Source organism: Notolepis coatsorum (genome assembly GCF_963971535.1).
Source record: "Notolepis coatsorum genome assembly, contig: SCAFFOLD_184, whole genome shotgun sequence".
NCBI classification, from domain to species: Eukaryota; Metazoa; Chordata; class Actinopteri; order Aulopiformes; family Paralepididae; genus Notolepis; species Notolepis coatsorum.
In genome coordinates, this window is record NW_028170735.1 from 135,965 (window position 1) to 163,946 (window position 27,982).

Here is a 27,982-nt window from a genome sequence, read left to right on the forward strand (position 1 = left end):
AGAGAGAGAGAGAGAGCAGGGGACATGAGTCACTCGTACGGGAGGGAGGACCTCCCACTCATCTCCACCTGAGAGAGAGAGAGAGAGAGAGAGAGAGAGAGCAGGGGACATGAATCACTGGTACGGGAGGGAGGACCTCCCACTCATCTCCACCTGAGAGAGAGAGAGAGAGAGAGAGAGAGAGAGAGAGCAGGGGGCATGAATCACTGGTACGGGAGGGAGGACCTCCCACTCATCTCCACCTGAGAGAAAGAGAGAGCAGGGGGCATGAATCACTGGTACGGGAGGGAGGACCTCCCATTCATCTGTTCCTGCGGAGAGGAGCCTGCAGAACCACAGAAGCAGTTCCACCTACTCTCTAATCTATTCTCATTTGAGTCAACTTTATTCTCCCACAGAAGGGGAAACTCATTTGGCTCTGCCACGTCGTGCGACGCGCACGCACATGTTGACAGTGTGAGGCGTTAGCCCTGGGCTTCCGGGGATTTAGCCCCGGATGTTTTTCTCCTAGCCCCGGATCTAAAAAAAAAAAAAAAAAAAAAATGTTTAATTTTTTTTTCTTTTTTTTTACATTTTTTTACTTTTTTAACTTTTTTTTTTTTTTTTTTTCAGCATCCCCATTGTCTGTGCTGAATGTTTGTTAGTGTTTGGTATTTTTTGTTGGTTTTTAGGACTTTTAAACATCCATTTTTAGTAAGTAGTTTTCATTTGATCCTATAATTTTTTTCATTTGTGTCCTGAAAGGCGCCTTATAAATCAAATGCATTATTATTATTATTATTATTATTATTATTATTATTATTATTATTATTATTATTATTATTATTATTATTATTATTATTATTATTATTATTATTATTATTATTATTATTATTATTATTATTATTATTATTATTATTATTATTATTATTATTATTATTATTATTATTATTATTATTATTATTATTATTATTATTATTATTATTATTATTATTATTATTATTATTATTATTATTATTATTATTATTATTATTATTATTATTATTATTATTATTATTATTATCATCCAGGAGGGAAAAGACATTTTGGATAGTAATAATAATAATAATAATAATAATTCATTTAATTTATATAGCGCTTCTCAATAACCCGAAGTCGCTGACAGTAGTCGGGAGCAGGGGTACAAACAAAGAAACGAAAGCAAAGAAACAAAAACAAAAACAACAAAGAAACAAAAACAAAAGGAACATGAGACCATGGGGGGAACAGGGGAGACAGCCTGATAGCACAAAAAAGGACTGGAGACAGATATCAATCAGGTTGGAGGGGAGGGACTGCATCTCTGCCTGTCCTGACCAGGAAACACTTTGCAACTGTGATCTCCTCTGGCAATAGTTGGATATTGTAATGTGTGGCGAGGGGTTGCAGCAATTCCACTGAGAGAAACTGGTCTGAGGCTGGATAACATGCCTGTATGCCTCTCATAAGTTGTTATCCAACTCATGAGAACCTGCTCTCAAGCTCTTGCAGCATTCTGTCGACGACTGGATAGAACAGTCTCTGTCTCAGCTGATCTCCTGAGCTGAGGTCTGAGCTTGTGCCACAAGATGACTCAACTACATACTCGTCCATCCTTTTCTGCTTCCTCCTTTGGCTGGTAGTATGTTCCTCAATCCAAAGGCCATTACATATGGCCTTTGTCCTGTCATACATGTCCACTGCCATCTCTGAGGTGCGATAACCTTTGAGTGTGTCCTGCACTGTGCTTTTAAATAGTACAGATATTGAAGATGTGCACTTTAACGCAGCAGCACCTGGAGCCATCCATACCCATGTCCAGTGTTGTATAATAAACTTTAATCGAACCCTGGTTCATTTCCTCGGATAGTCCGGTTGGTTTGGGGTGGTGTGACAGCTCATTCACTCTTGCAAGTGAACCCTGCTGCGGTTCATTTGAGATGTGAATGCAAAGTGGACCAAAGGCAGGAAAATACCCAAAAATCTAAAAAAAAATTTATGAGAAGACTGAAACATATATATATAATGAAACACACAATACAGTTTTTTTTCGATTGTTTAAGGATGATTTTGAAAACGGGGCCCGGTGTTTCAAAACACACAATTAGCACAACCACACACACAATTATCAGAACACCTCAGATCCTTTGCTAAATTAAACACTTGTCAAAACCATACACTAATTTATAAAAACGACATTTTGTTACCATATGAAACACACGTTTCATATGAATTAATTCTGTTTGAACCAGTTCTGTATCATAGTCGGTTCCGCTCGGCGTCACTCATGCACTGTCCTCGCACATGTGCACGCGCACTGAATAAAGACCACAATGTGCCTTTAATCCCAATATTTGTCTGACCACACCCCTATCAGCTCACCTACATAAGCAGGTGTGTGGTCACCTGCTCTCCTCCTTTCTCGCTTTCACCACAAGGAAGTGCCTCGGTAGATCCCCACTTGACGTGATGTGATGGTAGGAGAAGAGTTGGAAAACAGGCGATACGTTGACATCATATCTTTATTTTCTCTCTCACTATATTCGAGAAAATACGGCGATATTGTCTTCGTACTGGAGTGTCTGGAAGATGATGATCATTCTAAAAATCCTCCACCGGTTTTCATATTGGGAGTTTGCGCCGCTACATGCCTTCCAACTGCAGTCCTTGCTGTGTGCTGGTTGCGGTAAAGGCACAGCTGGACTGTAGGACGCGCCGCTGTTGTGAGAAGCGGTGGGTTCCAGGTTTGGTGAGTAATGTTTTTGCTGGCGAGCTCCACTTGTCTGTTAGTGCTATGGGGGCTAGTTGACAATGTTTATGAAAACCGGCCCCAGACTAGGGTCCTTTGTTCAGCCTCTTAGGCGACGGAAGACCTTGGTCTGAAGCCCATTATAGTTAACTAGTGGGCCACGACCAATAACACTGGTGATCCCTGTGTTTTCTGGACGAGTGGATGTTTCTCTGTCACCGTGAGGCCCCTTCTTTCATATACAAATGAGAGTATTCCCTCACAAGGAAATATGGGCATGGATGTTCGTTAGCGGAAGATCTGTGTTCAAGTCAGCTACAGGCCAGTTGGGTATTGTGCTGGCTCCGTCGGGTGTTGGTAAAATCACTGTTGTAAAACTGTGTTAACATCTTGTTTCTCTTTTCTCTTAAAAAGTGAGGAGGGTTTCAGAACGGCGGCCTGTCTGAGTGATTGTTATATCATTGTGTACAAGTTCAGGTGGTAGCTGCTTAGCTTACGTGCTAGTGGTGGCCTACTGTTAGCCAGTCAGCTGTTAGCTGCGGCGCTAGCCTGTTGTGATCACTAGGCTAGGAAAAGTTAGCTTGCGTGCTAGTTGTGGCCTACCTAGGCTAGGCTAGGAAACGTTAGCTTGCTGCTATCGGCCGAGGGCGGCCGTTAGCTTAATGCTACACTGTTGAACATGCTTTGATTATAACATGTTTTAAACACTCTTGACTACGACATCATCTTTGACAGAGGATGTTCGTCGAACCTGCCCTGAGCCAGGACGGCAAGGACTGCGTCAACAAGGGGGACCGTAGCGGCGGGATGGAGCGGCGACGCTGCCCAGGTCGACAACACAGAACGGCTGTGTTTACTACGGTGCCTTGTTAGAGACTGCAGTTTCGCTTGATCTGCGCTCAAGGTAGGCAAGGTTCTGACCAGGCCTTGAGCACTTCTTCTTGCTTTCCCTTCTAAATGTTTTGTAAATAACTATGTTTTCCAAAACGAGTGTTGCTGCACTACATTTAGGATACGATGCGAGTTATGTGTGAATTGTCTTGTCACTGGCATTAGCTTCTCCATGCAAATAGGGTTGTTTATTACAGATGTGAAAATGATCTGGTTTGTTGTGTTGAGAAACATCATGTGTGTTTATGTACCGTGTACTCACAACTAAGGGGGTTAACTAACCTATAAAGCTATGCTTAGTGACATATGAGTAAAGAATGATTCTTTTCTCAGCCTGTAATGACAATGAACAGTGTGTTCACATATTAACAGGTTTTCCTGTTTTAACTGGCCGGGTAAAGTAGGAGGGTTGTGTTTTCCCCCCGGTTCCCTGGGGACTTCTTCATCCTCCTCTCAGACATGTTGTTACACTACATTGTGTCACTGTGTGGTAGGGATACGATGTAACCCTTAGCTTGATTGCTGAGGTTGTGCTAAAAACTGCTTGAGAAACTTTATTTTCTTAAAAGAAAAAATTGTTTTGTGGCTTTTCGTGTGTGCTTAGCAAGGCCTGTGGCCGATACTAATCGAGAATTATGTATTCTCTCATTATGAAAAACGGCGTTCCTCTGTAGAGTGTTTTTGCCATTTTTTGTAGGTGATGATGGGTTGTGTGTGTCATGTGACCTACAACTGGGTTGGGCTGGCCACAGAAGCACATGTGTAAGTTTGGTACCGGGGCTCTTGGAGAGCCCTCTCTAGTCTGTGTTTTTTCCTTAGTAAAAATCAGATAGCAGGTTAGCACATGCGCTGTGTGAAGCTGTTAGACGCTTCATGGAGCTGACTATGACTGTGTCATACTCTCTTTTTGTCATTACATCGTATCATGGGTGTGGGGTCGTAAAAGGGGTGAACTGGTAACCTTTCCTCCCCCTTTTTTCTGTTGGTCAGGGGTAAACCCACCTGTCCTTCAAGGTTCCTGTCACGTTGCGGTTCGGCACGTTACAGGGTGAGGGGGGGGGGGGGGGGGGAGTTTCCTGGTCCCACGCCCTGGAATATTGGGCGTGTGCACAGCAGAAATTCCCCCGCCATAGAGTACGTCACTGTGCGCGTCTCTGTTGGTAGGACTTCCGTGTGCTGTTCAGGTCCATATGGTGGATCTGTTTCGGGGGGTGGTCAGGGCTCCTCCTCCCGAAGCTCCTATTCGGGCCTTCTGTGAGTTGGGACTCTCCTTCCATGTGAGGGAGCCTCCTCAGAGTACAGAGCCTCCTCCTCAGATTGATAAGGTGAGTGGAACCTCAAGAAGGAGTCCTACTCTATTGTGTGTGTATTCGATTCAATTCGATTATTGAGTGTGTATGGGTTCAGTGCCTCCTCCCCGGAGAGCCCTAGAACCAAACTTTTACATGGCTCAAGGTGCAATATATTCTTTTCAATCTGTACAGCTCGCGTGGGAAGTCTCTCTGGGGATTTCCGTCTCCTCTCTATGGGAGGGTGGTGGAATGTAAAAATGTAAACAATTTTTACCCCTGGCTGTGTAGACTGGGATACATACTGTTGGTGCTTCCTTCTTTTCTTTTAAAAAGATTTGGAGTTAGGAAGTATCACACCCCTCTTGTCGTTCCCCTGGGCGCCTTGGGGATTCAATGACAGGTCTAAATAGCCTGTTCATTGATGTGGTTGTGTCCCGACGCACGCATAGTGCTAGCTCGGGGTGTTCTATAATCAGGCGACTGACTGGCACGCCTTGGTTGCTTGGGGTTAAAACGGCGTTTTTATAAAGCAACTGGGATGGAGGTTTTTCCTCTTCCGACGACCCGTTTTGGTTGTCGACGGATTCTCGTTCATATCTGGGGGATGATGACGGAATGGATCTGAACATATGTAGAGGGGTATCACGCCCTGGGGGTGGGCCACCGGGCGCGGTTCGCCCCGAACGTCTGGGTGGCGCCTTCTTTTCATGTTTAAGATCAACACGCTTATTTGCCCCTTCTCCTGGAGTAGGCATGTCGGCGTGGTTAGGGCACGGGACTGGTTCTGGTCACGCTGGTCCGGATCAGTTGAACCCGTTGTCCGCCGGGGATGCAGATCTGCTGTTCTGGTACCCTGAGGGACTTGGGCTTTTTTCAGGGGAAAAATGCCAGGTCGGTCCGGGTGTCACAGGGTTAAGCGCTATGGAGACCCTGGTTGTGTAAATATTTTACTCAGCACTGTCGTAATGGCTTACGGCCTTGCCAACCTGTACACGCTCGATCTTGTCAGATCTCGGCCGCTACGCAGGTTGGTCCTGGTTAGTACTTGGTTTGGAGACCGCCTGGGAATACCAAGTACGGTGTGCTTGGGGCTGGTTCTCCATTCTTTTCGCTCCTCTCTCACGCATGGCGAAGAGGGGCCTGTTGGGGTGGTCTTTGACCTCCTCTGGTGACCCTGTGCTTCCCGTATCGCCGGGCCCGGTCCGAAGTAATGTTTCGTCAACCCGTAAGCCTGGGTTAACCCTTTTTTGGAAACTGAAACACTTGTACTGCGTGAGGAAGGCTAGCTCTGTGGTGGGAGTCGAGCTACCTAGACTTGAGGTGATGGTAGAGAGGGGGATGATAAGGAAGCTGGATGCCATCATGGAGAACCCCTACCACCCCCTCTACGACGAGCTAGTCAAGATGAGAAGCTCGTTCAGCCACAGACTCATCCCCCCCCGACACTCAACTAACCGCCTCGGACAGTCCTTCATACCAGCGGCCATCAGGCTCCACAACAGTGGGCAGCGACTAGCAGCCTCCAGGCCCCACAACAGGGGGCAGCGACAGCGACTGCTACCAGACATTGACCTGGGACTTATAGGAACCCAAGGGGGACAAAGTAGACTACCCTGGTACTTTGATTAATGTAGACTCAGTAGATAGTAAATTATTATAACACTACCTCTTGCATACTGCACCTCATGTGACACTGTGAATAATGTGAATATTCCTCAGCTAGTCGGATAGTAAATTATATTGACCATATTGATCAAATTGTTTACACTGCCTGTGTTGTCTTTTACTACCTGTATACTGTGTTGTTTTACTACCTGTACCCCTCCCCCCCTCCCCCCCATGCTGCTATGATGCCTGAATTTCCCCAAGGGGATCAATAAAGGAATATCTTATCTTATAGCCGGTGTATACCCGCAGGTGTGTTTTGGAGTTTTTTCTTGAGGGGTTATAGGAACAACCACCGCATTGGGTAACACCAAGGTGGTTGATTCCCTGGTGTGTTGGAGCAGTGTCAACTCCCGGGTTACCCGGTTGAGGGTGCCCCTGCACGTTCATGACGTCTGCCAATCGTGTCAGCCTTCTCTGCCTCAACCCCTCTGGGTGGAGTTTTTTTAAATGGAGGCTTGGTCATGCAACAACGGCAGCATACGCCCCTTCCGCCGGGGCGGCTGTGTTCAGCTGTCCCCTCTGGCGCCTGTCTCGTCCGCAGTCTCCAGGCTCGGGTTAACAGCCTGTTGCCTGGTTTTTTCCCCGGTGCGCTGCCTGCTTCCGTTGGTTAACCTTTTTTGTGTGCTTACGGCCATGCTGACTGCCTGTTCTGCAGGGTCAGTGTGCCAGGCGGTGGACTATTGGGGGGACAGGGCCTGCTCGGCTGAGGGGCCTTTGTCCGAATACGCTGGCGATGTGGGGGGCGGGGTCACTAAGTGCCCACCTGGTGGGGTCTTGATGCTGGCATCATGGACTTCTCCGGGCCCCCGTTCCAGGGGGTCCAGTCCCTTTGGTGGGTCTGGGCCTTCCTTCGCGCTCCGCTGCTACGGCCTTGCCACGGGGTTGGGTTTGCCCTTGACCCCGTGATTCTGGGGGCAGTAACGAGGTTGTTCCCTCCGTTCGTTCCCGGGTGGCATGCGGGTTGTGCGTATGTGTAGTCGTGGGGTCAGGCCACGGTCTGCTCACCCTGTGCGTTGAGTTGCTTGAGTGCCTCTTCGCACGGTCGGGTCCGTCGCCCTCCCGGGAAACCTCCAATAGGGGGGGTGCCCTCCATTAGGGGGGGTCGGGGGGGCTCGGCCCTCCCTGTTCTGATGGTTGTGGGGGGCCTTCAGCGGGGTGTATTTGTCGGCCGGTGGCTCCGCTCGGCCGCCCTATGTGCATGAGTGACGCCGAGCGGAACCGACTATGATACAGAACGTTAGGTTATGACTATAACCAAGTTCTGTTAATAGTGGTGACGCTCGGCGTCCGACGCCGCTGCAGCCCTTGATCTCACCTTGTGGTGAAAGCTTGGGAAGGAGAAGAGCAGGTGACCACACACCTGCTTATGTAGGTGAGCTGATAGGGGTGTGGTCAGACAAATATTGGGATTAAAGGTACATTGTGGTCTTTATTCAGTGCGCGTGCACGTGTGCGAGGACAGTGCATGAGTGACGCCGAGCGGCACCACTATTAACAGAACTTGGTTATAGTCATAACCTAACGTTACACACACTGCTGTGCTTAACCTAAAACACATTTAGCAATTTTACTTCTCAGTGATTAGAGTACTGTAAGTGAAGTACGCAGAGCATGTGCAAATATACAATAAATTCACCAAACACTACACAAGACCAATGCTGTAGACTGATGAAAATATAATTTATTTATCTACATATACCCAAATCAATGATGCAGACTGATAACATTTTCTCTCCATATACCCAAATCAATGATGCAGACTGATGAAAATATAAATGTTCTCTCCATATAACCAAATCAGTCAACATTTCAACATGGAGAATCACAACAATACATGTCCCAGTTTTCATGCTACTATGTGCATAACACTGTAAGCTCAGCAAATATCAGACAAACATAAAATACTGTATCCAGTACAGGTTAAAATTATAGTTAAAAAAAAATAAAAAATTGAAAACATTTAAACAGAAAATACTAGACATTATCTCTTTGCCTAGCTGGATCTGGCAAGATAATTTTTTGTTGTGATTCTCCATGTTGACTGATTTTGGGAAAATGGGAGAAAATGTATATTTTCATCAGTCTGCATCATTGGTTGTCTTGTGTAGTGTTTGGTGAATGTATTGTATATTTTCACGTTCTCTGTGTACAGTACTTCACTCTCCTTCCATTTTGGTTGAAGACAGGTGAACTCACCTGCTGCATTTTTATAGTGCTTAAACCTGATTGGTTTATCTACAATTAAGCAATGGTGTGTTTGTGCATCTGATGGCTGTGTTTAACCAATTGGCTCATATGTGTGGTAATTTGACATTCTGTGTCTAATGTAATGCAAGTGTGTTTAGTGTTTTGCAAATCACTGTGTGTATTGTTTTGCAAAAAGTGTGAGGCTGACATTGTAGGGGTGCAAATCTGGGCCTATATTTTGCTCCTTGAGTGTAAGGTTTTGATAATTGTGTAATACTTTTGATTTGAGTGTTTATGCAATTGAAGAAAACTGTAAAGACTAGAGATGAACTGTTTATTTCTTTTGTACATAGGCTGTGCATATGTTTGTTTGTTTGTTTGTTTGTTTATTTGCTTATGTGTATGATTCTTAACTGTGTTTTTATTTTGTTATTGGTGTATATGTGTGTATGTATGTACAGTATATGTATATATATATATATATATATTATATATATATGTATATATATATGTGTATATATGTATATTTGTACTCCTGTTGGGGCTTCTTGGACCAGATTAATGTTTTATCTGGCTAAATAAAGGTTAAATAAATAAATAAGAAACTGATGATTTGGTCCTGTTAACTTTGAATTTTCTATGGGGACTGCCCAGATCCCTCTCATGGACCTGGACCTCACTTTGAGAACCTCTAATGATTCTAGTTATTCAGTATTCATCTCTAATTACTCTAAAATTGCGTATTTCTGTGTTAAAAAAAAAAAAAAAAAAAACTGTAGCATAGAAATGAATGACAGAAATGAGCTGGCAACTCATAAAACGTCCGCTGTGGACACAAGCCCTGACAGCTGACAGTACGAGCAGAGCGGAGGGCCACCTCAAAATTGCTTCAATTTCACCTTATCTTATCTTGTTTTATCTTATCTTATCTCGTCTTATCTTATCTTATCTTAGTCGTACAGAACTTGTCGTACGGAACTTGTAAGTCGCTTTGGATAAAAGAGTCCAGCTAAATGACTAAATTTTATCTTAAAGATAATCGTCAAATCCGTCAACCAAACATTTCCAGAAAGTTACACTACAAATAAATGTTGAGAATCATAGGAGATCCCTCACATGTGTATTACACACAGAATACCAGCTGCTATACCCTCACATAAGTGGAAACGGAAAAGATTCAGAAATTAATTCACACTCAATAAGCCTACTTAACAAGTACGATAGAAATGTGGACAGATCCACGAAACCCACAGAGCAACTAAATAACACACACACACACACACACACACACACACACACACACACACACACACACACACACACACACACACACACACACACACACACACACACACACACACACACACACACACACACACACACACACACACACACACACACACACACACACACACACACACACACACACACAGCAGACACACACACACACACACACACACACACACACACACACACACGGGACGCGTCTATTCTTATCCTAACGGATTTACGATTTACGGCGATCTGATTGGCCACTGACGTTTCTGGTCATGTGACATGTGCGCCCAATCGCGTGACGCGCCCATTTACGCCTCGAACAGCAGCAAACGACCTGACGCCTAGTTTATCACTGGTTAAGCTTAGGCGACTCTTTCGAAGTTGGTTAAGGTTAGAGTTTGGAATCAGGGCTGGTGTTCTATCGCCCTGCTCTAAGACAAACTCTAACCTTAACCAACTTCGAAAGAGTGCCTAAGCTTAACCGGCGAAATAACTTGCCGTCACACGATTGGCGCGACCAGAAACGTCAGTGGCCAATCAGAGCGCAAAACGCGAACGTGGAAGCATAAATCCGTTAGGATAAGAATAGACGCGGCCGGGACAGAGGGGACAGTGTACTTACTGTGGTAGAGAGGTGAGATAGGGCCTTTATGTGAAGCAGCTCCTCGTAGATAATCTCCAGATCGTCCGCCGTTCTCTCTCCTGGCCTGAATGACAGGGAACGCACGGGTTACAAGAGAGAGAATAACTAACCACAATCTGGCTAATTCACTTGAACCCTTTCACTACCACACAACCAAAGGGTTAACCTTCTGTAGTGTGGTAGTGAAAGGGTTAACATTCTGTAGTGTGGTAGTGAAAGGTTAACCTTCTGTAGTGTGGTAGTGAAAGTGTTAACCTTCTGTAGTGTGGTAGTGAAAGTGTTAACCTTCTGTTCTGTAGTGTGGTAGTGAAAGTGTTAACCTTCTGTAGTTTGGTAGTGAAAGGTTAACCTTCTGTAGTGTGGTAGTGAAAGGTTAACCGTCTGTAGTGCGGTAGTGAAAGGGTTAACCGTCTGTAGTGTGGTAGTGAAAGGGTTAACCGTCTGTAGTGTGGTGGTGAAAGGGTTAACCGTCTGTAGTGTGGTAGTGAAGGGTTAACCTTCTGTAGTGTGGTAGTGAAATGTTAACCGTCTGTAGTGTGGTAGTGAAAGGGTTAACCGTCTGTAGTGTGGTAGTGAAAGTTAACCTTCTGTAGTGTGGTAGTGAAAGGTTAACCGTCTGTAGTGTGGTAGTGAAAGGTTAACCTTCTGTAGTGTGGTAGTGAAAGGTTAACCTTCTGTAGTGTGGTAGTGAAATGTTAACCGTCTGTAGTGCGGTAGTGAAACGGTTAACCGTCTGTAGTGTGGTAGTGAAAGGGTTAACCGTCTGTAGTGTGGTAGCACTCACTGCTATCAACATAAATACAAGTAACAGTCAATTGGTTTTCACCGCTATGCCGAGCTATGCATGCTCGTTAGTAGATGGTATTTACATTTTTTCTTGAACGGTTTTTTTCTTTTCTTTTTTTTTGTAATTTTAATTATGTATATTTTCTGGGCCCCCTTTGGCTGTGGGTATGGTGGCCGTGGGCTCGGACTGGGGGGGCCGTGGTTTGGGGTCTCTGCGGATCGAGGTATTAAAGAGGCGTGATGCTTTGGCCCGCGGGGGGGGCCGGGCTGTGAGTCCTCCGGGGTTGGGGTTCGCGGCTGCCGGGCCTGGAGATGGAGGGGGCTCAGGAAGCTCGTTTTATAGTAAATGTTTTATTCTCCTTATACTTTGTGAGAACCTACTTTAACTGGTTATGTATGTGTTCTGGGTCCCCTTGATTGTGTCAGAGGGTCACAGGCTCGGGGTGGGGGGGCCCTTGGTTCGGGCCCTCGGCGGGTCGGGGTGTTAAAGAGGCATGATGCTCTGACTCGCTGGGGTGCCGGACTCGGGGCTCTCGAGGGTGGGGGATCGTGGCTGCGATGGTTGGTGAGGGAGGGGGCCTGGGGTGTTAAATGTATAATCTGTCTAATTTATTGTCTAATCATTGTTGTGTTAGTTTATGTTTTTGGATGTCTTTTATGTATTATTGTTATTATTGTGTTGTGAGTTGTGTTGTTTCATGTTTGAAAAATGGAAAATAAAAAAAGATTTGATCACAAAAGAAAGAATCACGTGATTGGGCAGGACCGGGAGTAAAAGTCAACGGGAGCAGAAGGGAGTGGGAACTATGACAACAACATCAACGGGATTTGGACGGGAGTGACATTTGAACATTTCTCACCCTCGTAGTTTTCATTCAGTCCCAAAACACTGCGGCACAAGCGAAACTAACCACAATTTTCACATCGGTGCATCACTAATGTAAATGTTTGGTGGTTTTATATTTAAGTAAGGCAGACACGATGTGACCCATGTACTGCATATTTTATACTGAGGAAGAAAAACGGAGCAGGATTGGTTAAACGGGAGCGGGATGGGAGTGGGATTCTATAAAAGTTTGGCTCGGGATTGGGACGGGATTGGGATCAGTCCTCTGTGGGAGCGGGAGGGAGTGGGATTTTTTTTAAACTCTCACTTGGGATTGTGATTGTGAAAGGTAAATTAGCCAAATCTGTACAAAACAAGGGAGCTGTTAAACCAGAAATGTTTGCATATATTGTATTTTTCACTTGTGGTGCCATACATGTCATATTGTGTTGAGGTCTGGGGGAATGTTTATAAAACAAATATAGATCCTATTATTAAACTACAGAAAAGAGCTATTAGAATAATAAATAGAGCTAGTTATCTTGAATCGACAAATCCATTATTCATAAAGTCCTGCACATTAAAATGTATAGATATGGTTTACATAAAAACCTTGGAGATAATTTTTCGTGCTAAGAGTAAGAACCTACCAGCTTGTATTCAATGTCTCTTTCAACCAAGAGAAGGAAAGGATAATTTAAGAGGGTTGTGTATTCTTAAAACATGTAAAAAAGGTAAGAACTAATGTAAAAGTTAGATGTGTTTCAATTTTGGGAGTTAAATTGTGGAATAGTCTTAGTGACGGGTTGAAGTTGTGAGATTTAAAAAGGCCCTGAAGGATAAAATAATTCAGGAGTACAGTTTTGAGTAAAACATCAAACGTTTATTTTCTCTTTTCTTTTTTCTCTTAAAGGAAAACTCCAACATTTTGGGAAATTAGCTTATTTAACATCTTCCCTGGAGTTAGACAAGAAGATACATACATTTTTTGTCTCTGTGCGTGCATTTAGCTTTGGGAACAGTCGCTCCGTTAGCGTAGCTTAGCTTCATCACTGGAAGTGAGGCAGGACAGTAGCCTGACGTTCCCTACAGGTTTGTTGATATTCTCATTCCTTCAAAGGATCCGAACCGATTGAAGTTTATGGATACCATGACTTAAAATCCTCTTACCTTGACGATTAAAAGCCTCCCCAATTTAGAAGACACTAATCCAATGGCTGGTATTGATAATATACTACTAACTACTGGACACTCGAAGCTAACCGGAGCTAACACAGAACAGGATGGTAAAGCAAATATAATGACTTCCTTTCTGGGGTTTTCAAAATAAAAGTGCGACGTTTATAGCAGCGGAAAACGTTTATTTTGTACATTATCTAACGTTAACACGAACCTAAACTAACTTTAGGTTAGTTGTAACGTTAGTTTAGGTTCGTGTTAACGTTAGATAATGTACAAAATAAATGAGAGGAAGAGGAGGGTGTCCTGCAGCTCGCCCAGTGGGCCGTCTCGCTCCTCGTCCTCCTCCTCCCCGGGGGGGGGCAGAGGGGGGGCGGTGTCTTCTTCTTCTTCTTCTTCTTCTTCTTCTTCTTCTTCTTCTTCTTCTTCTTCTTCTTCTTCTTCTTCTTCTTCTTCTTCTTCTTCTTCTTCTTCTTCTTCTTCTTCTTCTTCTTCTTCTTCTTCTTCTTCTTCTTCTTCTTCTTCTTCTCGTCCGTCCTCCAGGAAGTGGTAGAAGAGGTACTTGTCCTGGAAACTCAGCTCCCGGTCCACTGCGCCGCACGGAGACAAGACGGAGGGGGTTGTTAGAGACGCCCCCCCCCAACGGAGATTGATTGATTGATTTAAGTTTATTTAAAATTATTAGGGATGTCCGATATTATTGGCCTACCGATATTATCGGCCGATATTGGCATTAAAATGTGATATCGTAAAATATCGGTATCGGTTTTCAAAAGAAAATAAAAAAATAAATAAAATAAATAGTTTTTTTTTACATTTCTATAACCTTTATTTAGCCAGGCAAGCAAGTAAGAACAAATTCAGATTTTATTTATTGTCAAAAGTATGCATAATGTTGTGTTAATTCCACAACAAGAGATATGTAATGTTAATTACCTGAAATTATTCAATTTTTTGGGGGGGAAACCCTGCATATATCGGTATCGGTTGATATCGGTATCGGAAATTAAGAGTTGGACAATATCGGTAAAAAAGCCAATATCGAGCATCCCTATAAATTATGCAACATAACAACCAAACATCAAGTACAGATATAGCCTTAAGCCGTTCAAATAATAAACGTATATATAAAAAAAGTAAAATAAAAAATAACTATATATCAGTGATGGCTGTTGGAGTGTAGAGCTATTTAACACATATGTTAACAAATAAAACAACACTTACAGCACATTTAAGGCTGTGAGATGAAACCCATACATTTATGCCATTTCGCTGCCCATGCATTAAAAATAATCTCCTACTTATCAACCCTGTTTGCCCAGCGAGAGATTTTTTTGAAGGTGTTTGAGCTGTTTTTACAGGTACTGATGGAAAAAACACTATGAAGCACTGGTTGAGACGTGAGTTTGCTTTGAAATCACACGCACGTGCACACGCACACATATTATGTTTAATGTACCTCACTGTTACTCTTTTTACTCTGTATTGTATATTGTATATATTGACTGAACACTTTATTTTACGTACTTTTGACTTTTTCTATTTTATGTTTTTTATCTATTACTGTATGAAGCACACTCCCAGGGGCTCATACAGAAAAAGCATTTAATGATAAAGTATTCTGTATTTTATAGTGCTGTCAATAGATTAAGAAAAAATAACTAATTAATCTCACAATTTCTGTAATTAATCTAGATTAAAAATAGCATTTTTCTACTTAAGACCAAAGTTTGTAACAGATATTTACTTGAATAAAATCATGGAATTAATGTAAAATCAACACAAAGAAAGTATATTTAGATTCAAAGACTATTTTAATAGCTTTCTTTGAATACAGTTTCTCTTCTGTGAAATACAAATGTTCAACAAAACCATCAACATTGACCTCTTTCTTATATCTGCGGCTCTAAGATTGAAGATGTTTCACTCCATAGATTAATCTAGATTAATTCATTTTAATGCTTTAAATAATTTAAATTAATCTCCAAAATTAAAGCATTCATTTTGACAGCCCTAGTATTTTACTATGACAATTAATAAACAAACTTGAAACTTGAACACACACGCACACACACACACACACACACACACACACACACACACACACACACACACACACACACACACACACACACACACACACACACACACACACACACACACACACACACACACACACACACACACACACACACACACACACACACACACACACACACACACACACACACACACACACACACACTCTCTCACCATGGTTGAGGACCCCCTCTTCCAGCAGGACCTGCCACATCCCAATAGCCTGGACACGAGAGTAGACACAGGAGCTCTGCTGCATCTGCCAGTCCACCAGCTCTGTCCCCACACAGCACTGCCTGGAGGAGAGACAGGACAGACATGAGCTCTGTCCCCGCGCAGCGCTGCCCCCTGCTGGAGACACAGGACAGACACGAGCTCTGTCCCCACGCAGCACTGCCTGGAGGAGAGACAGGACAGACACGAGCTCTGTCCCCGCGCAGCGCTGCCCCCTGCGGGAGACACAGGACAGACATGAGCTCTGTCCCCGCGCAGCACTGCCCCCTGCTGGAGACACAGGACAGACACGAGCTCTGTCCCCGCGCAGCACTGCCCCCTGCTGGAAACACAGGACAGACATGAGCTCTGTCCCCATGCAGCACTGCCCCCTGCAGGAGACACAGGACAGACATGAGCTCTGTCCCCGCGCAGCGCTGCCCCCTGCAGGAGACACAGGACAGACATGAGCTCTGTCCCCGCGCAGCACTGCCCCCTGCAGGAGACACAGGACAGCAATGTTGTAGGACTGATTTTCAGGACTCGTGACTCGACTTGGACTTGAGCACTGATGACTCGGACTTGGACTCGAGCATTGACTGCATTCAGACTCGGACTTGTTAATTGATAAATACAGTTATTATTATTTTGTAATAGGCCCTAATCATTTGGCATAAGATATTGATGGCTAGTGCATTTGTTTGGCTATTGTGTCACAAAGGAAATAAACTCCCTTTGAAACGGTGACCGCTGTGTCATTTATGTTTAATGTAGAACCTTTTTTTATTTGTATGTCAGCTCTTTGTCTGGAGTTCAAGTTTCAAGTTTCAAGTTTCTTTAATAGTTGTCATACAGAAGTACAGAATACTTTTATACAAAATGCTTCTTACTGTTGCGCTCCAGTGGACTCAACCTTGATGACTCGGACTCAGGACTAGGGTAATGGGGACTCGACTCTGGCTCTTCTTTGGTGACTCGGACTCGAACACTGGGGACTCGAGACTCAGTAAATGCAGTAAATATATAAATAGTACATGTACTATAAAGAAGCTCTTATAGTATTCCTACAGGAGAATGCAAACTCGGTGCAAGACCCGAGAATAATATGGATGTCGGTAAAGGGAATGATCAAAGATTTCACTGATAGCTTTTCCTCCAAAATGCGCAAGAATCGATGCACAAAACTGGCTGAGCTGGAAACGCTTTACTCAACGTTATTTAATTCTTTAAAATACAACAACTCAACTCGACTAGAAAATCAAGTTAAGGTACTAAAAAAAGAGATCAATGCCATATACAGACAACAATCGGAAATACAAATACGTAGCACAAGACAACAGCAGTACTCCCAAGGTTCTAAACCTAGTCACCTATTAGCCATGCGATTAAGAATTAATGCAAAATTTGCAGATATAACTACCATTAGAGCACAACAAGTACTTGAAACAGACCCTGAAAAAATAAACGATACATTCAAAGAATTCTACTCCGACTTATATAAATCAGAAACGACCTTCGATCAAAACAAAATGGACACATATCTTAATCAAATTATTCTCCCTAAACTCTCAGAGGATGACGCTAAACAGTTAGAAACACCGATCACACTAGATGAACTTAGGGAGGCCATATCTGAAATGCAAAGTGGTAGGGCTCCTGGAAGAGACGGTATCCCACCAGAAATGTACCTCTCTTGTTGGGACATAATTGGACCCTTATTACTAAATATGATTTTATACTCAGTTAAGGAGGGGAACTTCCATAAGAATGACAATATTGCACTCATAACAGTCCTCCTTAAAAAAGACAAAGACCCCACCGAGTGTGATAGTTATAGACCTTTAAGCCTCCTCGGAACCGATATCAAACTGTACTCTAAGGTATTAGCCATCAGACTACAAAAGCATATGACATCTTTAATTCACCCGGACCAAACTGGCTTCATAAGAGGTCGCTTGATCACCGATAACATAAGACGATTACTACACGTACTAGATGCCAACAAGGAAGACAACACACCTAAGGCGATACTGTCCCTGGATGCAATGAACGTTTTTGACAGGTTGGAATGGTCGTATCTATGGGCAGTATTAGAAAGGATGGGGTTAGGAAAAGGATTCATTGATATGATTAAAGTATTATACAAAGACCCATCGGCCATGATTACAACAGGTACAATCATCTCCAAAATCTTTCCGGTATCACGCTCAGCCAGACAGGGTTGCCCTCTTAGTCCCGGACTATTCGATCTATCATTAGAGCCTTTAGCACAATATATAAGACAATCACAATCCATAGAACCAATCATAATCAAGGGCACACAACACAAAATTAGTTTATATGCGGACGACGTAATACTGTTCATGCAAAACCCCAACACAGCATTGCCTCATCTTCTCAAGCTGATTGAGGACTTTGGAGATCTATCGGGATTTAGGATAAATTGGCCGAAGTCGGCCTTCCTCCCACTTAACGCCCCTGCAAAAAGAAACATAACCCTCCCAAAAGAGATACAGATGGTAAAACAATTTAGATGTTTGGGAGTTGAGATATTCCCCACCATAAGCCAAACGGTGAAGCACAATTACATAAAAATCCAAAACAAAATCAAATACGACCTTGTCAGGTGTACGAAACTTAAAAACTCATTACAGGCACGTATATCAATAATCAAGATGGACGTCCTACCTAGAATCAACTTCTTCAGCTCAATGCTACCGTTACCCCCTCCAAAGGGTTACTGGAAAGAATTACACTCCTCCACATACAAATTTATTTGGAATAACAAACCACCACGTATAAAAAGATCCACCGCACAGAGAAACAAAGCAGACGGAGGTATGGCATTTCCAGATTTCTACCACTACTTTAAGGCGTACACTTTAAGACCACTAACAACATGGTTTGATCCCCAAGCATTAGTATCCTGGAGAAATTTTGAAGAAAATATAGTAGCTCCACATAAGCTGAAGGGCATAGTATACACCAAATTACCAATTAAGCAATGCGAACGGAAATTTGGCCCCATAATCACTCATGTGATCCGGATATGGCGCGAAACACAATATTCTACCCTACATAAATGGCATAATCATACTCCCTTATTCAATAACAATGCACTCTGGATAGAAAAACAACCTATAAGATTCCCTAGATGGGAAAAGCAAGGCATACACTCATTAGGAGACGTCTTCAATAAACAGGGTTTTTGTAGTTTCAATGAAATACGCAAAAAATGTAATCTTGCCAAGTCCACATATTACTTTTACGCACAGTTATTGGCATGTTTGAAAGCTCACGGTGTTCCATTAAATGTACCAATTGTACACCACAGATACCACAAATTCTTCTATGAAAGAGAGACATCAAGAGGTTTTGTTTCAGATTTTTATCATCAATTACTAACGTCCTCATATGAAACCCTCCACCTAGACTCCGTCTGGAGGAGGGATATACCAGACCTGGAAAGTGATTGGCAAGAAGCCTGGGCAAATATTCGATTCACATCAAGGAACCCGGACCATCAACAAATCAATCTTAACTATATTCACAGGACATACTTGACTCCTATAAGACTGAAAAAAATGGGTCTTATACAAGACTCCAAATGCTCCTTATGTACAAATGGGGACGAGGGGACATTTATGCACATGTACTGGGACTGCCCACCAGTTAAGATATTCTGGAAAGAGGTGACCCAGCAACTATCAAATCTCTTAACTTGGAATATATCTGTACACCCCTCTGTACTACTGCTGAATGATGTTTTTGAGTGTGCAGTACATCCACAGCTAAAGAGATTGGTTTTATCGGGTATTACAGTGGCTAAAAAGCTGATAGCATCACGATGGTTCCAACCGGAAAAAATTTGCCGAAAGGTTTGGATTATTACATATCTCGATGTGATCTATCAAGAAATATCTACAGCAAGAATTTTGGGTCTCAATGAATCCAAAATGACATTGTGGTTAGAAGTGGTGGAGAAAATAAAAGCTAGCATATAATGGTAATGTCTGGTTAGGAGCGAGGGAAAATGGATGGATTATCCAATGGGGGGTCCGGAAGGAGGGGGTACGAGCTGGAGCATATGTGTGTAGGTTTTTAGATAACAGGTATTAAGGGTATATCCTATATAAGACAATTAACTAAAATGTGATTTCATTGGATGTGCACTGACAACTAATGCTTGTATATCTTATCGTGTGTTGTCATGTTTGTTTATGTGTTTGTTTAAAAAATAATAAAGAAATAAAATACAAAAAAAATAAATAGTACATGTGTAAATGACAGATTAGTGAAGTGAATTTAGAGAGCTGGTTGTAGAGGTGTGGGTGTCTGTGGTCTGTGTGTAGGCAGTGAATTGGATTATTTAAAAAGGATTATATGCCGGTATATTCAGACAGATATGGATATATATTTGCGGTACATTCACATTTACATTTAGTCATTTAGCTGACGCTTTTATCCAAAGCGACTTACAAGTTCTGTACGACAAGTAGGAAGGGCACAACTCTATCAGCTGAGTAACAATGTAAATATATGCCAAGTCAAGTCAAGTCAAGAGTTTTATTTGTCACGGCATACAGGGCATACAGTGAAATGCGGGTGGTCATGCCCGCAGCGATTGTACAATAATACAAGTAATAAGAATAAGACATAACAGGTATAATGTACATAAAGTTTAAAATGCATGGTAAAAGACAATTCTAAGGTCCTGCGATAGTGCAATACAGTGTTAAGCTACAGATGAGGCACTGGGTCATATATACACTACTATACAATATACAGTTTTACTATATACTATATTATATCCTTATGCTATCTTGCTATACAAGAACCGGTTGTGCGGTTTATATAGTACTATTGTACATTATATCATACAGAGTTATGTGGGTAGACTATAGGGAGCAGGGGCGGGGCTAGGGGGTGGCTACTTGGGCTCAAGCCCCGAATGTTTTCTGAAAAGCCCCGAATCTATTAAAAAATAAAATAAAAAAAATAAAAAATTGACAATTCATCATTGTTACATGAAAATATGTTTGCACCAGATTTAGCAGAAGCTAATTTCCATCTGTGGTCTATCCAGCTGCTAACTGTATTTGAGTGAGTTAAGTCTTGGTGTCATGGTAGACTCAGACCTAAGCTTTAAATCACAATCAACAAGTTGACAAAAACTGAATTCTTCCACCTTAGAAACATAGCTAAAGTACGGCCATTTATAAATCAAAAGGACGCTGAAAACCAGATCCATGCCTTTATCTCAAGCCAACTCGACTACTGTAATGCACTCCTTACCGGCCTCCCGAAAAAATACGATGATAACTATTTTATTGCAATGTACTATTGCATTATTTTATTCTATTTTACTAACTATTTTATTGCACTGCACTACAATACTGGCCATAAGAGCATTCGGAGCATCTCTGCTCTCCCACTATTGAACTTGGGGGAGCAAAGGTATGCTCTTGCTCCACCACTTTTTGAACATATGAAAAATATGATATATCCCCCCCCCCAATATATAAATCTGGTTAACTGAGTTTTATAGTGAAAAGAGCAGCTTTATTGGTCAAGATTGAAGGCTCTATATTGCAGGAAATTGCACAAAAAATATGCCCCTTGCATGGAAAAAAAAAAAAAAAAAAAAAAAAGGGCACCTATCTGGGCTAAGCCCCGGATCTCCTACAATCCTAAATCCGCCCCTGATAGGGAGGTGTAGTGCTTACGTCATTGTTGTTTCTGGCCGGTCCACCTCGCTTGAAATTGCAATGTATTTTCCAAATGGACACATTTCTAAATCGTCTCGTTTAAAACAAATAAAGCATGAACATTTGCATGGTGTACCTTTCTGTGTGTATTCATCCACAATCTATAGCTCAACATGAAACAATTCGCAATTTCACTCCTGTCCTCCACTCTCTCCACTGGCTCCCGATCAAACACAGCATAAACTTCAAAACACTACTCCTCACCTTCAAAGCCCTCCACAGAATGCCCCCCCCTACCTGACTGATCTCCTTCTTCCCTTACCGCCCAACCCGTTCCCTCCGGTCCTCCTCCACTGCCTCCCTCACTGTCCCGATATCCAAACTCAAAAACGTTGGTGATCGGGCCTTCTCACACACTGCACCCCGACTCTGGAACTCCCTCCCTCAGTCCATCAGAGACTCCCCTACACTCTCCACCTTCAAAGCTCGCCTCAAAACCCACCTGTTCTCCCTTGCCTTCAACCCCCCCCCCCCCCCCCCCCCTCCAACCCGATTGGTCTGTCTCCTGTCGCTCTGTCTTCCCCTGTTCCCCCCATGGTCTCATATTCCTTTTGTTTTTGTTTCTTTGTGTTTTGTTTCTTTGTTTTTATTATGTTCCTAACTACTGTCAGCGACTTCGGGTCATTGAGAAGCGCTATATAAATAAAATGAATTATTATTATTATTATTATTAATTAATCGTAAAATAATTACGTATCATTTTATTTCAACCAAAAATCCTTAAACAATAATGTTAGTGATAGAAGGGAACTCATTTTGTGCAAAAATGGAAAGCTTGCCAATGTTCATGAGGCAGGATTATTACAATAGCCGATAATACATTTTCCCAATGATAAATCCCTATAGGGGTGGACGGCGCGGGAAACTAAAGTAACGTCAGACTACACCTCCCTACAGTATGAGGTTGGTAGTTATGATTGGGCCATGCAAAATAAATAGTTTGGTTCCGGTTGCCGGCTGACCCTGCTGATTTATGTGCGACCCAAATTAATTTTATGTGTTTAAAAAATTAAAATAAAAGAAAAAAATATATATAGTGCAGTCCATGTCAATAATGAGAATATATAAAAAGCAAGTATTTCACAATATTTGCACAGCTCTCTAACGTCAGGATATTTAGTGAGTAGTATTTGGGGGTGGCATTTTTAATACTAATGGTAAATGGTAAATGGCTGCTTTTTTATATAGCGCTTTTATCCAAAGCGCTTTACAATTTGTTACTCACATCTTTACCCATTCACTCACACATTCACCCACCGACGGCAGAGGCAACCATGCAAGGTGCCAACCTGCTCATCGGGAGTAATTAGGGGTTAAGTGTCTTGCTCAAGGACACATCGACACGCTGCCCGGGAGGAGCGGGAATCGAACCGGGAACCTTCGGATTGCCAGATGACTGCTCTACCTCCTGAGCCCCTGTCGCCACTACTACCTTTGTACATAGTATATGGATATTAAACATGCTGGCAGAGTACATGCATCCATGTTGTCGTGAACATTTTTATAAAATAAAAAAAATTCCCCATCCATAGTCGCTGTGGAAAAAAATTAAATAAAAAATAAAATAAATTCCCTACCTACCCATGGCCTTAACTGAAAACCAACAGGAACCAAACAATTTATTTTGTTATGATTAATATGATTATTATGATTACATAAGAGGGACCTATAGGCTTGAATCCTGGTGCGTTACTTAAACACACTCCTCACAGATCTGGTGGACCGGATACGAAGAGTTCCGTTAATCCTTACCTGATCCAGGTCGCACAGTTTGTGACCGTTAACCCTTACCTATCCCAGGTCGCACAGTTTGTGACCGTTAACCCTTACCCGACCCAGGTTGCACAGTTTGTGACCGTTAACCCTTACCTGACCCGGGTTTGTGAGCGTAAGTAAAAAATGTGAAAGGTAGGAGAAGTACTTAGAGTACAAATACTATCATTCTATGAATCTCAAAGAATGATGAAGTACTGACCGTTATTATATATAGTCTAATGGTACTGACACCCTCAAGATGAAGTTCTATTGCACCTACACACAGATTCAACTTTCAGCTCATTCCATGCCTATTCAATTCCAATTTTAACAGGTGTATGAAATAAGGAGGAGTCAGACCAAAGGGGCTTTGTAAATGAGTGTAAGCCAATGAATTTCTCGTTGAGAGTGTAACGACTTACAGATGTGTATAAGTCACAGTACGGCTGACCCCGATTAGTCGACTAGTAGACTAATCGATCGATCAAAAGGAGCCGTAGTCGACTGCCAACCTCTTAGTAAAATGTATTAATTAATTAATTAAAAATATATATATATTTATATATATTTTTTATTATTTTTATTATTATTCTTTCCAAAAGCAAAGAGGCCTAGAAGCATGGCTAACACTAATGGCGCGCATACCAGTGAGGCTAACTGCCTAAGAAAACAGGCACAGAGGCACTGAAAGAGGATTTCACCCATCTAATTAACACACTAGACTAGACAAATATCAAGATGTATCCATCAGTGGACCAATTACATGCTTTCGCAGAGGACAAGAAGCCTTTAGTCGACTCCTTCAGACATTAAGCACCCCCCACAGCCCAAATAAAAAATATATATATATTATTTATACTTTATTTATTATAATTTTTTTTGCATTCAGGGCGGTAGTCAACTACCAGTCGACTATCTGCAAATTTCGGCCAATTTAGTCGACTTTCAAAATCCTTAGTCGGGGACAGCCCTAAGTCACAGTGATGTGTTGAAATGCCCAAACCGATTTTTTTTATTTATTAGCGATCTGAATTCATATTTCATCAACAGAGTCTACCGTTGGTAAATCAGCCACCCCAGGCGCTCAGATGTGAAAAAAGCGGCCCCTATTGTCTCCCAGATGGTAATTCACCCTTTTGGATTGGACTCAATGAAAAAGCATGAGAAAAAAAAACCCGGACTCCACATTTTACTTCTCACGCATGTAATCGGGGCCGATCAGCTTCATGCTGGACCCTCAGCACGGCGTGGTTACTGTGTTTTACAGTACAGTAGCATTGGATCAATAAAAGGATCGATTTTCGGAATGGCGATCAGGAATTGGAATAATCCATTTGGATACCATCTGATCTCAGGTAAGGAATCTATTTTACCAGTCTTAGGATAATCAGACCCGTTTTCACGGAGATATAAGCTTTTCCCCTATAATGTGATATGGCTAAGAGCGATCAGGAACTGAGAGAATCAATTTTCACAGCGCGGCACCAGCGTGCACACGTACACATACTATAGATAATCTAGCGTTTATTTGAAAACGATTAATAAATAGGCCGAAAAATGACAACGTTCTAGAATATTCCAGTACATGGCGATTATCATGGAATCTCTTCTTTTTTCCGTGAAAACGAGGGCTTTTCAAAATGCTATAAAACGGAAATGAACCGATAAAAAAACAATCCGCTTCGACAATGTTGACTGGAAATAATGGGTCATTGATAATGCGACGGGCAGATTAGACACATAGCCATAATTTAAAACATAGATTAGGCGATATTACATTAACGTTAACATTGGAGTGGATGGTGGGCATTCAAGCACTAAATGAGCGCCCCCTGCTGGGCACTGAAAGTGTTGTTAATGTAGCTACACGTTGACCCCCACTCAGCGATTAGACTCTCACCTGTACGTCTTCAGGTGGTACTTCCTGTCTCGGATCATGTGAGGCGCCCGGGACAAGATGGCGTCGCGGAGGACCTTCCCCGCCTGCAAGATCTTCTCCGACGGAACCTGCCAGGTGATCAGGGACAGACAAGTCTCAACATCAGAACATCAGTCTGGTAACATCAGAACAAAAACAGCACCAAAATGTAATTTTCTCAAACTCACTGGCATATATAGGTCAATAGCACTCTGGAATGCTCTGCCGAAAAACATCTCATCCACAATACATAATAAAATTACTTAAAAAAAAAAATATTAAGAGATATCTTGCAAATATGTCAAGTATGTAACTGTTATCTGTGTATTTTATATATATATATATATATTTTTTTTACTGGAATGTTCGATTTTATAATGTGAATTTGTATATTTGTATTAATTTTTAATTTATGTGTTTTGTTTTTATTTTTTATTCGTATTTTTTGTTGTACATTTGTATTGTATTTGTTTTGTGCAGAACTCCAGGAAGACTAGAGGCTCTTTCATGTGTCTTTAATGGGGATCCTTTAATAAACATAAACATAAACACAACAAGGTCCCGTGGGGCAACGACCCTATCGTCGGGAAGACGAGGCCAAAGCTTTGGCCTCTATACTGACGACGTGATTGTATGTCTACTACCTGAGAAGCGGATTTAAGACGGGGTTTGGCCGGGCTGCTTGCAACGAATGACTTCTAAAATGCAAAATGACAAAAGAAAAATGACTGGAAGTGGAAGAAAAAATATATATGAATTACAATAAAATGAAAACACAGTGATGATGACATGGATTGGTATAGTTTCCCCTATAATTCGGCAGTGGCGGATTGGATTTTAACGTGGTGGTTGTTCAAATAATATTTTTTTGTTTTGGGAGAAATGCAACAGAAATGTAACGGTTTGATTTATCAATGTTTTATTTCAAATAATTATCAAGCGGAAATCAACACAGTGTAAGAATTGTATGTGTGGATGGCCCAGAGGCGTCTATATTAATCCCAGCCGAAGAGTGCAAGAGCGCTTCCGCATTCTTCCCCATTCGCCGGTAAGCAATGCGCATTTCCTTTTCCTTCGCCCCGGTTGCTCGCCGCGCATGCGCATGAGGTCCTCGCTTGGTTCAGACCCCCATTCAACACGGTTAATCACAGTTGCCAGAACGCGCCATATTAAAGCCTTTGGTTCATATTAGCAACGCTGGTCGCAACGCTGGTCAATCACATTAACGCTGGTCAATCACATTAATCACAGAAGCCATATTAAAAACGCTAATACGGTATATATATATACGCGATGGACGCAGCAGGCGATCATAACGCCATGAAGTTATTTCGCTGTACATTAACACAACGCAGCTGTCAACTGTACTTTGTAACGTTATGTTATTTCGGGCATTCATAATGTTATTTCATGCGACTGTACATTGTAGCCCAGCTGTCAACTGTACATTGTAACGTGCAACTGTACTTAGTTTATTAACAGATTGCAGAATGGGTACAGTACAGTACAGCTCAAAACATACAATTACCAAAGTAAACAAACCCTGGTAAGGAGACTGGTTGATTGACTTCTTGATACAAGGACTACATTGACTAGACCAGGCACGTGCACACATAGACGTCAAGGGGTGCCCGGGCACCTGCCTTTTTCATTTTTCATTAGAAAGCGCCCTTTTTATGTCCCTTTTTTATTTATTTTTTTACTGTTGCACATATAGATAGACTGCCCTGCCCTTCCAAATGAAAGATGTCATGATAGAATCTAAATATTAGGTAAATAAAGAGAGATAAATGCCCCTACCCCTCTCCTGGAACTGGAAGGACCTATTATTTACGCGCGCTGCCAGACGCATGTATACTTTCCGTAGCCGCATTTCTGGCAGACGCTCTCTGATCGGCCGACGATAGTTTCTACACTGGTTAGCCTAGCCACTCTTCGAAGTAGGTTCAGGTTAGAGTTTGTCTTAGAGCGTGACGGCAAGTTCTTTCTACGGTTAAGCTTAGGCACTCTTTCAAAGTTGGTTAAGGTTAGAGTTTGTCTTAGAGCATGGCGATAGAACGCCAGGTAGTTTGCAGGCTGTTCGACGTGGAAATGGGCAAAGACAGACAGTAGACACAGCTCATCAGTACTTGTGTTGTGCTAACTGCTAACAATAAGCTATTTGGCTGGATGCAGTCTGGACAGTGGATATACATCAAGACAACAGTCTGTGATTGTGGGACAGTGGACATAATACTTCATCAAGCCCTCCTGACCTGGACCACGTTTCAACTAACAAGTGAGTTAATGCGGTCTCTCTCTCTCTCTCTCTCTCTCTCTCTCTCTCTCTCTCTCTCTCTCTCTCTCTCTCTCTCTCTCTCTCTCTCTCTCTCTCTCTCTCTCTCTCTCTCTCTCTCTCTCTCTCTCTCTCTCAACACAGCGCCTGCAGCTGTTAGTCTGGAGCGCATATTGTGTTATTAAAGGGACACTATGTAGTTTTGGTGACATCTATCGGTGAAACTGAATGTACCATAGACTTGTATTAACCTAAAAAATCGCGCTCGCGCACTGTGCGCGCTCGCATTGCATTTAATAATTGATGCCCTTTTCTCCTTTTTCGGCACCTGCCTTTCTAAAGTCCTGTGCACGTCCCTGGACTAGACAACATGTAACTATGAGTTTTAATTGTAATTGCTGTATTGTGTGACCAGGGTTTGTTTACTTTGGTAATTGTATGTTTTGAGCTGTACTGTACTGTACCCATTCTGCAATCT

General features: G+C 42.4%; 1 protein-coding gene across 1 annotated transcript in view; it reads right to left on the reverse strand.

Annotated features, from left to right (window-relative positions):
* The window catches only part of LOC311248455 (rap guanine nucleotide exchange factor 4-like), a gene marked incomplete at both ends in the record, with an annotated part of 251,337 nt that overhangs the window by 135,953 nt on the left and 87,402 nt on the right, over positions 1-27,982 (reverse strand). Inside the window, 4 exons of the mRNA XM_084339331.1 lie at positions 10,685-10,769; positions 14,005-14,086; positions 15,750-15,916; positions 25,212-25,318. Coding sequence (XP_084195457.1) covers positions 10,685-10,769; positions 14,005-14,086; positions 15,750-15,916; positions 25,212-25,318 — 441 coding nt within the window. The remainder of the gene's footprint in view (positions 1-10,684; positions 10,770-14,004; positions 14,087-15,749; positions 15,917-25,211; positions 25,319-27,982) is intronic.